Genomic DNA, 16,037 nt, shown 5'->3' on the forward strand with positions numbered 1-16,037 from the left:
TCAGAATGAAGGAGATAAGTAAAAACATAGGGGGAGATGAGAAAAGATGTAGAAGTCAGAAAATCTGACATGTCATCATTGGAAGGACACGAGCTTCCGAGTATATAAATCTCCTTGGTTCATTATTGGTACTTGGAAAGATGGGAGCATAGATCTTTCCCTGATTCCTCCCCCTTCCCAGCCCCGCCCTCTTGAGAAACTGTAAACCACTTAGACGTTAGGGTATTTTAAAATGGTATGTGAGCGCCACCTAGTGTCCGCACACTGTCATTTCACCCCCTGTCTCTGTGGGAGCCCTAACATCACATTCTTTCTTTGATGTCCCTGTTCTGGTGGCATTTGCTCAGCAGGCAGCGAAATGCCTCCCGGGGTTCTGCAGGGCAGTGGGGATGCCTCATTAATTTATCCCTCCCTTCTTGTCTCAGTTGCACAAAACGAATCTGTCCGACTGAAGCAGGGTTTGGCAGTCGAAGAGCAAAAGGCTGCCTCCCTGTCAAAACCAATCTCCGCTTTGCTCCGTCAGCTGCTTAGAGCTGGGTCCCTGCTTCTCTGGCAGGAAAGCCATCCTCCCCAGGGCTGCCTTGGGCTTGGGGCTCTTGAGGAGCAAATAGGGGACTCTGGCTCATGGTGGGCTGCTTGGCTTGTAGATGGGCTCCTGGGAGAAACCAGAACCAAGCCCCACGTCCCCTGGCCCGTCCCCTCCAGGGATGCTCCCCTCCTGCCCCCAAAACCCCAGTGTCGTCCTCACTGCGTCCCCCACCCTCATGCCTCTCCTTGTCCAGCGCATCGCCAGGCTTTGCCTCTATCTGCTCTAGAACTTGCTGTCTCCTGTTCTCTCCTAGGTGGACAAGCACCCAGCCATCTGCAGCACCTCCTGACAGGCTTCTCTGCCCCTCTCTTAGCCCCTCTGGGTTCTTCTTTGCTCAGCTGAAGCTCCAGGGAGCTTTGTAAAGTGTACACCTGCCTGCGTCGTTCTCTGGTTCACATCCTTCCCATGGCTTCAGAGCGCTGTAGGGGAAAGGCCAGAATTTTCATCTGGGCCTGCGAGGCTTCCCGCTCCACTGGCCTCCCTTGATCCAGCCCCACTGCCTTCCTTTGGGCCCCTCAGGCCTTCTCCCTGCTGAGGTCCCTTGGCCGGCCTCCCCTCTTCTCCTGACCCCCACGTAGTGAATCTCCACGCAGTTCTCAGTTGGATGCACCTGCCTCTAAAGAGTCTTCCCTGGACCCTGTAGCATGAATCCAGTCTCCCTAGAAAGTGCTTGGAAAATACAGCGTTCCTCTCCTCCCCTCCGCCCAGCCCATCCTGGTGTGTGATAGTAGCTGCACACGTGTCATTCTCTGATGAATTCCCATCTCCCCCTTTAGACCTGTAGCTCTCGGGTGTTTGGCCCCTCAGGGACATTTGGCGATACCTGGGGATATTTTTGTTGTTTTAACTTGGGGGCAGTGCTACCGTCATCTAGTGGGTAGAGGCCCAGGATGTTGCTATACATCCTACAGTGCACGTGACAGCCCCCAAGAGCAAAGAATCTTCTGGCCCAAGAGGCCAGTGGTGCTGAGGTTGAGAAACCCTGCTTCAGAATGGAAGCCCTGTGCGGGCAGGAACCAAGGCCACTGGGAAAGAGCACATTTGAAGGACCAAAATGTCGCTGTTAATGGCTGACTTGATACTCTCAGCCCTTAAATGGGTTTGTTAGTAGATAGATATAGAGTCACCACATTCCTTCAAACCTGCCGGCCACAAGGAATAAACAGGGGAATAAACAGGGGAAAAGCCTGACTTTTCCTTTGCCCTGCATCAGGGCCACAGAGTCCTGCTGGTGCAGAGAAAGTCGTCCTGGTTTTTTGTGCCTTTGCTTTAAAATTACTTAAAGTCTCATTTTGCATTGTACTTGTTTACACTCTGATCTGTTTACAATAAAATGTCATCTACAATTTTAGTTCGTTGGGACATTCCACATGTCAGGTGGCCTGGCTTCTAAAAAAATTCATTGTGGAAGAAGAGGCCAGATGAGAATGCTAGATTAAAAGAGGTTAAAGCATTAGAACACTGAATGTGACACGTCATGTGGGCGGGGAAAGGGTTATATAAACAATCTTTTGGAGACAGTTGGGGAAATTTGAATAGGGATGATGTAAATGTCAGATAATATCAAGTTAGTGTTTATTTTCTTAGGTATGACAGTAGTCAGCTTGGGCTGCTGTAACAAACAGCATAGACTGGGTGTCTTACAAACAACAGAAATTTATTTCTCACCGTTCTGGAGGCTGGGAGGTCTAAGATCAAGGTGCTGGTAGACTCACTGTCTGGTGAGGACTTGCTCCCTGGTTCACAGACAGCCGTCTTCTCACTATGTCCTCACGTGGCAGAAGGGGTGAGGGAGCTCTCTGGGGCCTCTTATGAGGACATTAATCCCACCCATGAGGGCTCCACCGCCGTGATCTAATTGTCTCCCCAAGCTCGACCCCCTAATACCATCCCATTGGGCATTAGGTTTCAGCACATGAATTTGGGGGGCACACAGACACTCAGACATTGCCATTAGAGAGGAGAATGTCCTTATTCTTAGGAGATACAGACCTGAGTTTAAGGAGTGAAGTTCAGAATGTCTGCAACTTGCTTTCAGTGACACAGCAGGAAAGCGTGTGTGCATGTGTGTGTGTGTGTGTGTGTAGAAAGAGAAGGGGGGAGGGAGAACAGATGTGGTAAAATGTTAGCAGCCGGTGGATCCAAGCGGTGGGGGCGTGGGTGTTCTCCGTCCTACTGTGTCAACCTTTCGAGGTTGCAGTCTTGAGGAACACGGGGCGTGTATGTATGTAGTGCCAGGAGGCCCTGAGCTTGGCCGTGTGTCTTCAGTCTGCAGCTCTCCGCCCATCCACATGAAGGTGCAGCCCCTGAACCAGACAGCACTGCAGGTGTCCTGGAATCAGCCGGAGACCATCTACCACCCGCCCATCATGAACTACATGATCTCCTACAGCTGGACCAAGAACGAGGATGAGAAGGAGAAGACATTCACAAAGGACAGCGACAAGGACTTGGTAAAACCTCCCTGTTCTGAGTCGGGGTGTCTGTAGCCATGAGAGGGGCCCCTGCGCATCTCTTTGGCGTGCTTTTCCCTGTGGCATCCCAGCCCTACGCTGCCTGCTGAGGGCGGGTGCCACCGGGGTGAACCGGGGCCGGAGCCTGCCCGGGCTCCATTCCGCCTATATACGTGATGGCTACACCACCAGGAAAAGAGTTAATCTGTTTGTAACTGGGCCCTTCAAAACTGACTGCGTTTTCTTTCATGATTTAAAAAAAAAAAAAAAAATCCGAAAGCCTCCACGAAGCCCTTGTCATCTGATAGCGTTGCTGTAAATGTCGAGTGAGTTCCACAGTTGTAGAGCAGGGCCTAGCACAGAGCGAGCACTGTGTCAGTACTGGCTATTATTATTATTGCAGCTGTCGCCCCCATCCTCCTCCCCACACCGTGCAGCTTTCCGAAGTCCCCACCACTCCCTTCTGTCACATTTCATCTGCCTCACACATGCCGACCTGCTAGACCCCAGTGACCACGGAATTTTTAGCCACTGCTCTCAGACTCTCAGACGCTGTAATACCTGACCTCACTTTGAGCTACACATGCCCAATCCAGCTGCTCATCTTAAATGTGCATAAATTTAGTGGTCAGTCCCCACCAAGGCCCTTCAGAACAGATGTTTGCAGAAGCCATCTTCTTCCCCTGGAAAAGCAATCGCTCCAACAAGTGCTGGTCTTTACATCTTTGCACAGAAACTCAAAGTGACACATTTGGGTTTGAAAGCCTGGCGTTTATTGTTAATCAAAAGAAGGCTTTGGGATAATGAAGCCCATAAATTGTATATGCACGTGGAAAATGTAATAGCACTGAGTGGGATCCTTAATGACTGTTAGCACCTTTTTTTCCTCCCTGTACAGAGTCCCCGGGGCCCATTCAATCAGTTATAGAATAATACTTTTCGTATTCCTTTAGATGAAGATTCTTTTTACTTCATTTCCATTTATGTTTTCAATTTCCCCACTAGATACTGTTATCTGGGTCACATTAGGGAATGATGAGTTTCATGAGATCGGAGAGGAATCTGTTGAAAGGCACCCAAGGTTATGATGTGTTTTAACCTTTCTCTTGTCACGACTGGAAGTCCATGAGGGATGTTTCTCTTTCTGAACTAAGGTGGCTTGCATTAATCAGCAGAAACTATCTAGGCGCTTATTTGGTTTCTTATTCTAAGTGGAAAATAATTAAACATGCAGAGATGAATAGATAACCAGCTTGGAGTGAATTCTAATAAATCCCTGCATAGATGGAGAGAAGATATTGCTCTGAACAGAAGATGGGGTTGGAGGTTTAGAGAATGAGGCATAAATGAGTTTCAGAGAAAGAGAGAGCTGTAGAGAAAAATATGCTTTGAAAGCAAGTTCTTTTTTTTATAAGAATTTCTAAGGGTGGTGATTTTCTTTGGGGACACACAAAATTAATTAATTCCTCAAGAAGTTGAGAGTGCTGACTTAGTGGTAGCAAAGCTATCCTCCAACTTAGGGTTCTTGTGGCCCAGAAACCTAAAAGTCATACTGAACATTTTCCTGGCATTCTCCAGCATCCATCTTTCTCTCTCACGCCCTCACTGCCAACCTGTGGGACAGGTGTTAGTGCCCCTTTTTACAAAAGAGAGAAATGAGGCTGAAAGTGAAATAACTTGACCCCAACCTCCTCCTCTCACCAGGAATCCATTTGCTAGGCAACAGATAGCAGGTGTGGGCACAATAACATTTTAATGCCTCTTCAGAGGTTTTCAGTAGCTACACTGGGGAAAACCCACTCCGTGGTTAAGCTCCCAGAGCTGCTTTCTGGACTTGGCCCACAATGCGATGACAAGACATTTCATCCATTAGGGAGTCTTTGAAAATCAGTTGCTTTTGTTGTTTGTTTCTTCAGGAAGCAAGGCCTGCCGGCTTTTTAGGTATTTTCCATTTTCTGATTTTTAAAAGACTCTTGGAATAAAGCTTTGAGGAATGGGGATCTGGATTTGGCTCATGATGTTGGACCACGGGTTGGGAAACTTTTTTCTAGAAAGGGTCAGACAGTTAAGATTTTAGGCTTTAAGGGCTATATGGCCTCTGTGGGCAGCTACTCAACTCTGCCGTCAAAGGGTGAAAGCTGCCACAGCAACAGGTAAATGAATGGGCGTGGCTGTGTGCCAATAAAACTTGATTTACAAAAAACAGACAGCGGGCTGGATTTGGGCTGTGGGCTGTCACTTGCCACCCCTATGTTAGACTGGGGGTGTACTTTTCATTTTGTGGTGTGGACTACCTACGAACAAGGCTTGCCTAGCCTTTGTTGTACAGCACTCACAAGAACCCTGTGAGGGAAATATTACTCTGTCCATTTAACAGTGGAAGGAAGCAGAGGCCAAAAGACATTGAGCAACTGACTCGGAATCACACAGCTGGTGAGTGGTGTGACACAGGTAGATCTCCTGTCCTCTGACCTCTAGTCAGGTGTTCTTCTAGCATCGTGCCCCATACCATCCAAGGTCAAGGTAAAACACTGCCCTTAAACTGCAAAGAAACAGACACACAGAGATTTTGTTGTGGCTGCGCTGATCTCTGCATGGCGCTGGAAATTCAGTACACCTGATCATTCTAGAGGCTGTCTAGGGTAAATCATTATCATTTATAAGGTAGAGTCGTTTTGATAGAAGTCCCAGCCTTGTGAGTATAAAGGGGTTGAAGGCACGTTCCAAGCCCGAGTCAAGTATCTGAGCCAAGACGACTTTTTGTTCTCTCACCCCACACATTTTCATGTCGAAAACAGATTCCCAGGTGAGGTTATTTCTGAAAGCTCATTCTTTTCAAGGTGAGCCTTTGGTCAGTGAGGAAACATCGCGTTTGTCTGTCGTGCTTTGCCTTGGTACCCAGAAACCTACAGGCAACACTTAACATTCTTTTAGGTTTGGCTTTCAAATGTAAAGTGCGCTCTGGCCTTCCAAACCAGGTCACTGCCTGTTCTTTCCTCCCCTGCAGAAAGCCACCATTAGCCCTGTCTCACCTGACAGCCTTTACCTGTTCCGGGTCCAGGCCGTGTGTCGCAATGACATGAGGAGTGACTTCAGCCAGACCATGCTCTTCCAAGGTGAGGAGCTGCTCTTCCTGTCTGCCCTGCATACCCCGGGTCCCTTCTCCCTTGGGCTTTGTCTTTTTTCCCGTTGAGCTGCTTGGACACAAGAATATGAGCCTGGCCTAAGCATCAGTGTGGGGTTTGCAATAACACCTGAAAAGCCTGGGGAATTTAGGCCCGTCTTTTTGGTTGGGGGTTTCACAGGCCAGAAGAGGAGAAGAAGAATGAAGTGTTGATTATTTTTTTAATGGCTGTTATTTTCCAACTGTGGGGAACCAAGTATTTGTCTAATACTGTGTCAGATCACAGAATCACCTCCTAGTCGTGTGGAGAAATATCGTCTTTGGATTTCTAACATGATTCACTTAGCTGATTTAGGGTCTAGTGGAAAGTTTCAGACCAGCACTAGGGTGAGCCTAGAGGAGCATTCACTTTGGTGCAGAATTCAAAGGAGCTCTTAAAAACTCTGTCATCAAGATACATTGTATTTCAATGGAATATATATATATATATATATATTTTTTTTTTTTTTTTTTCTTTTGGCTGTGTTGGGGCTTCATTGCGGTGCACGGGCTTCTCACTGCAGTGGCTTCTCTTGTTGAGGAGCACGGGCTCTAAGCGCACGGGCTTCAGTAGGTGCAGCACGCAGGCTCCATAGTTGTGGCTCGCGGGCTCTAGAGTGCAGGCTCAGTAGCTGTGGCGCACGGGCTTAGTTGCTCCGTGGCATGTGGGATCTTCCCGGACCAGGGCTCGAACCCGTGTCCCCTGCATTGACAGGCAGATTCTTAACCACTGCACCACCAGGGAAGCCCAATGAAATATTTTTTTTAAAGCAAAATCAATGCAAAAGGTTCTTGAACAAAATATCGAAATTTTGCATAAAGACAGGATCCACTCTATCTTACTTGCCCCGACCTAATCCCAGTCCTGGTTCCAATAAAACTTTATTGACAGCCAGCCGGTGGGCCGTAGTTTGCAGACCTGGTTTGGTGAGGGGCACTAAGAGCAGCATGAAGGGAGCAACCAGGGCATTGGGCTTTGCTCTGCTGGTCTGATGCCCTCCCTGGTAAGGTTCATTACTTCCTGAAACCTCAGTTTCCGAGACACCTACACACCAGGCCAGTGATTCTTAACTTTTGTGAGTCATGTATCTGATGAAGACTTTGGACACTTTCTCTAGAAAAATGCCAGAATTTTGTGTATTACAGCTTTAGGGGTCCCATAAAACCTGTAGGCTGTGGATCAGCTTCATTGTCTGGAATCCTCTGAGAAATGCACATTCATGGGCCCCTCTCAGACTAATTGTCTCAGAAGCTCGGAGGGTGGGGCCCAGGAATCTGAATTTTAACCAGATGGCTCAGGTACCAGGCGTGCACATTACAGGTTGAGAAGAACTGACTTAGAGCCAGGGCCCTGACACGAGGGCCCCAAGGTTGAGTTCTGGCTGCCACTTAGTGTTTCTGCAACTCTGAGAATGTTGACTAGCTTCTCTAAGCTGCAATTTCACAGTCCAAAAGTGGTTGTCGTGAGAGTACCGACCTCACAGGGTCCTTGTAGAGTGACAGGGGGTGACGCATGTTAACTAATTAGCACAGTGCCTGTTACCAACTATAAATACCCCCTAAGTATGAGCTTTAATATAAAAAATAATAAATGATGAACCCAGGATAAGAAGCCCTTCAGCTGAGAGTCCCTGCAAAGATCCCTTCTAGCTTCGCAATTTTGCATCTAGTATTGAAATATTCTTTGCTAATGTTCACATTCTCTCATCCTTCCATTTAAACTAATTGAAATTAGCATGGCTGTATTTTTTCTCACAAATAAATCACACTCACCATGTCCACCTTTGCCCTGAATGTATTGGCCCATCTGCCTGTGTTGAGGAGGGTCCAAAAGCCAAGGCCAGGTCTATGTCAGCCCAGGGGAGAGAGCACGGGAAGCCAGAGTGGAGCCCCGGATCTTTCGGCACATAAATCATAATTAGGCCTTCCATGCACTCCAGCTAGGAGCCTGGAATCTGCAGAACCGCCTTTCTTGATTAATAGGCCCCTGAGCTCATTGGCTTCTGCACGGACTTTGAAAAATTAAATGTTTGTAATGTAATGCAATTCAAAAAGGCCTTGTCAGCTGTAACTTCCAAGCACGGAATATTTAAAATGTCTGATCACGGTGACTTGTTGAAAATGGCCAGTGTCTCCTTTGTCTGCAGAGTTTCTCTGCTCAGGGGTGGACATGTGTTTGCTCGTTTTCTGTATTGGTGTTTGTCCCTGCATGTTAACAAAGGGGCACGCAATGGCCTTAGCATCTTCCCTGCAGCAGTGGGCAGTGGAAAAACAAAATCTTCAGGTAAGCTAGCATGCCTTTTCTGGTGGGCCAAGTAGGAGTCTATGAGCAGTAGAGGCCGGTGTACAAAACTGGTCAACTCTTAGGACTGAAGTTTTAAAAGGGAAGGAAATTAACTTAGGGAATTTCATTTACACCTTTGTTCAGAATAATTAGGTTTCCCAGTGATAAAGTTTACCTCTGGTTTGGGAGCATGAGGAAGCCCTGTGGAATATTTACATTATTATAGTAAATAAAGCAATATTTATGTCCTGTGTAACGTAATAAATAAGTTATGTTTACCTTACTGTAGTAAATATGATAATAATGGTAATCATTATCTGTAGAGTGGCTCCCCGTTACAGAGCATTTGCCCATAGGTTATTTCATTTGACCTCATGGCAACTTGTAATGCAGGTGTTATACGGAGGGGGAAATGATGTCCTGGGCAGTTGAGTAACTTGCGAAAAATCACTTGGCTACTAAGCAGAGTCTGATTTCTTATTCCAAAGCCCAATCATTTGTACACAACAACAGACCACCCCTAAAGCATAAATATTACCCTGTATCCCCAGTCTTCAACAAATGGCTAAAAAGATTGATTACTAAGTGTTCAAAAGCCTTTTTTGCAATTCTCAACAGTCATGGAAACTAGGGGCTCTTAAGCTTTTTCTTTGAGCCACAGACTCATTAGGCAGCCTGGCCAAGCCAACAGATCCTCTCTCAGAATGGTTTAAAATAAATAAGTCAAATACATAGGAAAGGAAACCAATTATGCTCAGATACAATTGTCAAAATATTTTAAGCAAACAAATTGGGAATGTAGTCATCTGTGTGCTTCTTTTGTGAAAGTATTAAATGACAAGTGGTGGGTCTGTTAGCGACGGTGATTTCTGAGTAGTGATGAACATAAATGATACTCCAAAAAAGCTCCAACAATTCTAAGGCAGTAGGAAAATATTCCCATTTTAATCACAGAGTCATAGGATGATCCTATTAAAATGCAGCTGAGATTTGGAGCTTGCGTTCCTCGTGCAAGGAAAAGCTGCATCTCCGTGACAGCTTAGTGGGGATGCAGGTCTCATTTTTTGCCCCCATCCCTGAAGTCCACCAGGCCGGTGGACTCCTGATCTGAAAGCTCTTGTAGAAACTTCGTAGTCACCACAGCTAGAACTGACCCCAGTGGAAATTGTTCAAGATCAATGAGAAGCGGGCATGTTGATGGAGTGGCCAGTTTGTTGCCTTAAATTAAGGCCTTTGTAAAGGGCAGGGAAAGCAGGTCTCTTAGGGGGCTTTCTTCCTGTCTTAACAAAGGGAGGTGTGTATACCTGTCTGAGGCAGTGCAATATCGATCCCGAAGCAACTCACTGATGGTGGGAGGTTACATTTAGTGCCAGGCAAGAACTGTTTGCTTCCTAGGCTGCCTCATTTGACCTGGTTGTATTGACATCTAGATCCATCTGTTCTCCACATTTGTCTCTTCACCCATTTCACTTTCCAGCTGAGCAAAGTGAATATATCGTTAAGTTGGGGGTCACAAATACAGGTGCCCCGGGGCCAGGCAGGCAACACATACAAATGCGGGGAGGGCCGTCAGTGGGAAATTGCAGAATGTGCCCTTCAAAAAGGGGTGACAGACACTCAGCCCCGACCAAATGTTGCCCTGCAGGAAGGTGAGCTCAGTGTTGCCAAATATTGTCATTTTTCAGGGATGAGCAGGAAATTGGGATTTCTAGGTAAAAGTTGCTGTTTACAATGTTGGCAGCAAATTCTTTTTTTTTTTTTTTTTTCCAAAAACCTTGCAGGGCAAATAAAAAAATATGTCGGATACTCGCCCCACTTCTAGTTTAGATTAAAAACTCCAGCAGGTACAAATGTTATTTATTTGGAGATTTAGCAGGTTTTTGCTAATTTTTCAATGCCTTGTATGCATAGGAAGCAAACGTTTAGTTTATGTAAGACTATTGTTTTTGAGATCAGCACAAAGAAGCAGTCTGGTATATATTTTTAAGTTATACTGTTTAGCATTATTCACAATAGAGAAAAGGTGGACGCAATCTAGATGTCCATCAGCAATGAATGGGTAAACAAAATATGGTACATACAGGCAGCAGAATATTATTTGGCCTTAAAAAGGAAGGGAATTCTGCCACATGGGACAGCATGGATGAATCCTGAAGACATTATGCTAAGTGAAATAAGCCAGTTACAAAAAGACAAGTAAATATATATGACTCCACTTACATGAGATATATGGAGTACTCAAACTTACAGAAAGTAGAAGGATGGTTGCCAGGAGTTGAGGGGGCGGGGAGGGGCGGGGGAAGCTGGGACTTGTTTAATGGGTACACAGTTGCAGTTTTGCAAGATGGAAACATTCTGGAGATCTGTGGCACAAGGATTTAGCACAACTGAACTGTACACTTAAAAGTGTTTAAGATGGTAAGTTTTATGTTACGTGTATTTTACCACAGTTAAACATTTTGTGTAGTTATATTGTTTAATAATAACACATGGGTGAACAGAACTGAAAGAAGGAAAGAACACCAGAAGGAGTACTCTGTGGCTAATATAAAAGAATTTGAGGGACTTCCCTCGTGGTCCAGTAGTAGAGAATCCACCTTCCAATGCAGAGGACTCGGGTTTGATCCCTGGTCGGGGAACTAAGATCTCACATGCCGCAGGGCAACTAAGCCCACGCTTCACACACAGACTACAGAGCCCACGTGCCCTGGAGCCCACACACTGCAACGAAAGATCCCACATGCCTCAACAAAGATCCCCGTGCGGCAACAAAGACCCGACGCAGCCAAAAAAATGAATTAAATAAATAAATAAATATTTTTAAAAAAGAATTTGACCATTTAAAGCAACAGTGGTGATGTGTTAAGAGGTTTTAAAACTTTATTGATAGAAATAAAATATATGACAGTACACAAAAAGTGAGTTGGGCAAATAAATTACTGTACAGTTCTTACATTTTTAAGGAGAGATGAAAGGACTAGTTTAAGGTAAACTGTAATAAGTTTAGGATGCATATTATAGTCACTGAAAGGATAATATAAGAAATTATAACCAAAAAGACAATAGCGAAGAACAATGGGATAATACAATTTCATTTATAAGAAGTTCAAAAATAGACAAAACGCTGACAAAGATCAGAGTGGTGGCGACCTTAGGGAAAGGTCATGAGGGTATTGCCTGGATGGATGCACGTGCAAACCTGCTAGGGTGCTGGAGAATGTCCATATCTTAATATGGGAGGAGGGGGAGTTACACAGGTGTTTACAGAGGTAAAAATTAATTGGACTCTACGCTTAAGATTTGTGCATTTTAGAGTATGTAAGTTTTACCTTACTAATAAAATAGAAAAATGATTAAAACTTCTTGAAGTTGTAAACTAATAGCTTAAGACAGGAGTCAGCAAACTGTGGCCCACAGGCCAAACCTGACCCTCTACATGTTTTTTAATGACTCACAAACTAAGAAGGGTTTTACATTTTTTGATGGTCGGAAAAAAAATCTAAAGAGGAATATTTATTTTATGACATAAAAATTATATGTATTTCAGATTTGTGTAGGTAAGTGCAGTTTTTGTCGAAACAACAAAGTTATATTGTTTACAGTGTAATTTCTTTGTTTGCCAGCTAATACCACTCGAATATTCCAAGGGACCAGAATTGTCAAAACAGGAGTGGTAAGTAGAGAATGTAATCGCTTTGTCCTGTCTGGTTGGTAATTTGCATGAAGTTAAAACTGTCACCACTAGGTGGCAGTATGATGTTGTCTAAATGCTCAATGTGAAGCGGTTAAAATACTGAATAAATTACATTATTCACTCCTATAATTCAATGCATTATAAAAACAAGCTGTGCGACAGAGTTAAACCAGTAGTGTTATACTGTTATAATTTTTGTCAAGATAAAAATTTTCCGTATTTTTAATTATTTATTATTTGTGGGAGCATAGGATGTAAGAGTGCAAAGGAGTAAACATGCTAAAATTGAAAGGTTGTCATTTGGGAATTCCCTGGCAGTCCAGTGGTTAGGACTCGGCGCTATCACTCAGGGGCCCGGGTTTGATCCCTGGTTGGGGAACTAAGATCCCACAAGCCATGCAGTGCGGCTTTAAAAAAAAAAAAAAGAAAGAAAGAAAGAAAAAAAAAGAATGGTTGTCATTTGCCCAGTTACATTTGCACATTTCTGGAGCCTCAGTATCTAAGTTTTCCCCTTTCTAGTGCAACTAATAATCCCAATATTAATTGCAGCTTTGGTGATAACAATAAGAGCCTAAAATTTATTAAGCTTTTCCCGGGTTTCAGGCACAGATTATTATTTTATTTACTCCTCACAGCATCCCACAAGATTCGTGTTACTATTACTCCCATTTTATGGATGAGGAAACCGACGCTCAGTGAGTTAAAGTAATGTGCTCAGCATCTCCCAGAGAGCAGGTGAGGGATTGTGGACTCAAGCCCAGGCTGTCTGACTGCTCTGTCTGCAGTGCCTTATCTTATGTGGCACCTGGCATTTCATTAACCAACTTCAGAACTCAACATTTGCAAACTTGGTTGTCCTTCAACTACAAACTTTTCAGACTGAAACTTGACGATACAGTGATGAAATCTGAGTTGTCCTGGGTGTATTATTTTGAACTGTATAAATGATGGGATGAAATTCTGGATTCTGCACACCAGGTTTCAAGAACTAAAATTAAACTAATAACTCAGAGCAACACATCTTATTTTCCTAAGATACTATGTACAAATAAAATCTTACAGCTGAGCCCCAGTTTAGTATGATGGGAAGAATGAGCTGAGGTTTGGGCACAGGCAGCCACCTCTACCCCTTAACCTCTCTGCACCTCGTTTTCCTCACCTGTAAAATGGTGTGATGATCTTGTGTGTCTCCAGGGTAGCTTGGGAAGCCCCAACACACAGTTGGTACTTGTTAAATAGAATTCTTATCGTTGTCATCTACATGAGCATAGATTTTGCTGTAGATAAATCCGGAGACTCTGGAAGGAACGGCAGCTGTACAGCGCCCGGTACGGGGATGCCGGCTGTAAAACAGCTCCCAAAGCCTTCAGTGTAGAGCATGGCCCCTGCTTCTGAACCTGCCACTGCAGACATGGGCGGGCCACTGTCCCTCTGTCCATCCACTTCCTCACTTTAAGTTGTGGAACCAGATCCTGGGGAGCGTTTCTAGACAAGGGCAGTTTATTCTCCACAAGAGCCACCAATATATACAAGACCAAGGGCTCCTGCTTCTTCCAGTGTCATCCCAACAACAGGTGGCAATCTGATGTTGCCACTTTATTGCTGATTTGATGTTTGTCTTTCAAACAACGTGAACGCTACTTATTGTTTTGTCATTTAGCCTCCTCCAGGGCCGTCAGTGAAAAGTTGGGGTTGATATGCTGGGTACAATTTTTAAGTAATTGTAAAAACGTTTAAGAGCAGGGATGGTCATCCGTGGATCACCTCCTGTCAGCTTTGGCACCATGCTTTAGGAAACCCCACGAGGAAAGTAAAAGATGAGTAAAACCCTTGGAGGGTCATACCCAGGGCCTCGTCCCCAATCCTGATGACTGACACTCTGCTTTCTCTTCCTCTGTCCCCTCCCCCAACCTCCCCGGGTGACCCCTTCAAGCCCACAGCATCTCCCGCCTCTTCGGCCGACATGGCCCCCATCAGCTCGGGGTCTTCCACCTGGACATCCTCTGGCATCCCCTTCTCATTTGTTTCCATGGCAACTGGGATGGGCCCGTCATCCAGCGGCAGCCAGGCGACAGTGGCCTCGGTGGTCACCAGCACGCTCCTCGCCGGCCTCGGCTTCAGCGGCGGCGGCATCTCCTCCTTCCCCAGCACCGTGTGGCCCACACGCCTGCCCACGGCCGCCGCGGCCAGCAAACAGGCCGGCAGACCCGTCCCGGCCACACCTGAGGCCTTGGCCTCTCCGGGCCCCGACGGTGATTCGGCGCCAACCAAGGACGGCGAGGGTGCCGAGGAGGGGGAGAAGGACGAGAAGAGTGAGAACGAGGACGGGGAGCGGGAGCACGAGGAGGAGGGCGAGAAGGGCTCCGAGAAGAAGGAGAGGAACGGGGTGACCCACGCCGCGCAGGCGCGGAACCGCACTGAGCCCAGCCCCGCCCCCTCGGCTCCCGGCGGAGCTGCCCAGGATGGTGGGCGTCAGACTATATCCGGGCGTGAGCGGGACCGCACTGCCATCCCCACCGCCCGGCCCGAGGACGCCCTGGGCCCCCGCCCCGTCACCCTCACCCAAGTGCCCCCCACAGTCACAGAGGAGCATTACGGAGAGAATGATCCCAAGAGGCCTGAGACACCGTCTAAGAAGCCTGTGTCCCCAGGGGACCGATTTTCTGAAGATAGCAAATTTATCACTGTTAATCCAGGTAAGTGGTCCACTCCTCACTTGAGCCTCCAAGCTGCTGTGAACAGTCCTACCCTTTAAAAAATAATTGGGGGCAGGGGATAAGGATCCAGAGAGTGCTTAATATTCCTGGAATTGTGTGTGTCTCTGGTATAAAAATGTGTGTGTGTGTGTCTTTCTATTTTATTCTAATAAGAATCACCTACTCTCTTATCGTTGCTGGACTAAGTCTTGCCTTGATACTTGGTTCCTGGTAAAATCGACTTGCCTCAGAATACCTCCAAGCACTTCAACCAGGCCCTGAAGTAAATGAATAAAAAAGACATCGATCTTAAGAAGTTTATCCTTCAAGATTTCATTCCTTATTCACTTATTCAGCACCTGCGTTTATGGACTGCCCGTTTGGTGCCAGGCCCTGGGCTGGGTGCTAACCCCGGTGAGCACGGTCCCTGCTGCTTGAAGCTTACAGCGTAAAGGAGAAGATAGTGGTGGTGGCAGCTCGCCAGGGCGCACGCCGGGAAGTCAGGAAGCAGGAATGTTAGAAAGCCAGCGAGCAAGTTCGCTGAAAAGCCAGAAAACGAGCTAACTGTACGGTAGATAATAGAGGAAATAAACAGGGTGCTGTCAGAGAAAATAATCAGGAAGAGGGCAGGGAGCTTTTTGAATTAAGAAAGGCCACTCTGGGGAAGTGACATTTACATTAAAACTGAAAGCGTGGGGATGGGGAGAGCTGGTATTAGCCCATGATCCCAGCCCGGGAAACAGGGCTCTCACTCAGAGCCCTATTTGCTCTGTGAATTAGCCAGTTCCTGGATGATAAGACCAGGGCATGGCTGGTCTGGCCTCGACGGGGAGGATGTGATCCCCATCATGCTGACCGAGGGCAACTTTGTGACTCTGTTGTATGCTCAAATCTTTTTCTTTTCTTTTTTAAAAATTTTATTTATTTAATTATTTATTTATGGCCACTTTGGGTTTTCGTTGCTGTGTGCGGGCTCTCTCTGGTTGCAGTGAGCAGGGGCTACTCTTCGTTGCAGTGTGTGGGCTTCTCATTGTGGCTTCTGTTGTAGTGGAGCACGGGCTCTAGGCGCATGGGCTTCAGTAGTTGTGGCACACGGGCTCAGTAGTTGTGGCTGAAAGGCTCTAGAGCACAGGCTCAGTAGTTGTGGCCCACAGGCGT

At 46.2% G+C, this 16,037-nt stretch overlaps 1 protein-coding gene across 3 annotated transcripts in view; it reads left to right on the forward strand.

Moving 5' to 3' along the window:
- PTPRG (protein tyrosine phosphatase receptor type G) overlaps nucleotides 1-16,037 on the forward strand; it is a 744,445-nt gene that overhangs the window by 624,776 nt on the left and 103,632 nt on the right. For all 3 annotated transcript variants that reach the window (XM_060111286.1, XM_060111288.1, XM_060111287.1), the window contains exons 9-12: nucleotides 2,858-3,042; nucleotides 6,050-6,158; nucleotides 12,113-12,162; nucleotides 14,117-14,879. In XM_060111286.1, the coding sequence (XP_059967269.1) occupies nucleotides 2,858-3,042; nucleotides 6,050-6,158; nucleotides 12,113-12,162; nucleotides 14,117-14,879 (1,107 nt within the window). The remainder of the gene's footprint in view (nucleotides 1-2,857; nucleotides 3,043-6,049; nucleotides 6,159-12,112; nucleotides 12,163-14,116; nucleotides 14,880-16,037) is intronic.

Source organism: Mesoplodon densirostris, chromosome 10 (assembly GCF_025265405.1).
Source record: "Mesoplodon densirostris isolate mMesDen1 chromosome 10, mMesDen1 primary haplotype, whole genome shotgun sequence".
In the NCBI taxonomy this organism is placed as follows: domain Eukaryota; kingdom Metazoa; phylum Chordata; class Mammalia; order Artiodactyla; family Ziphiidae; genus Mesoplodon; species Mesoplodon densirostris.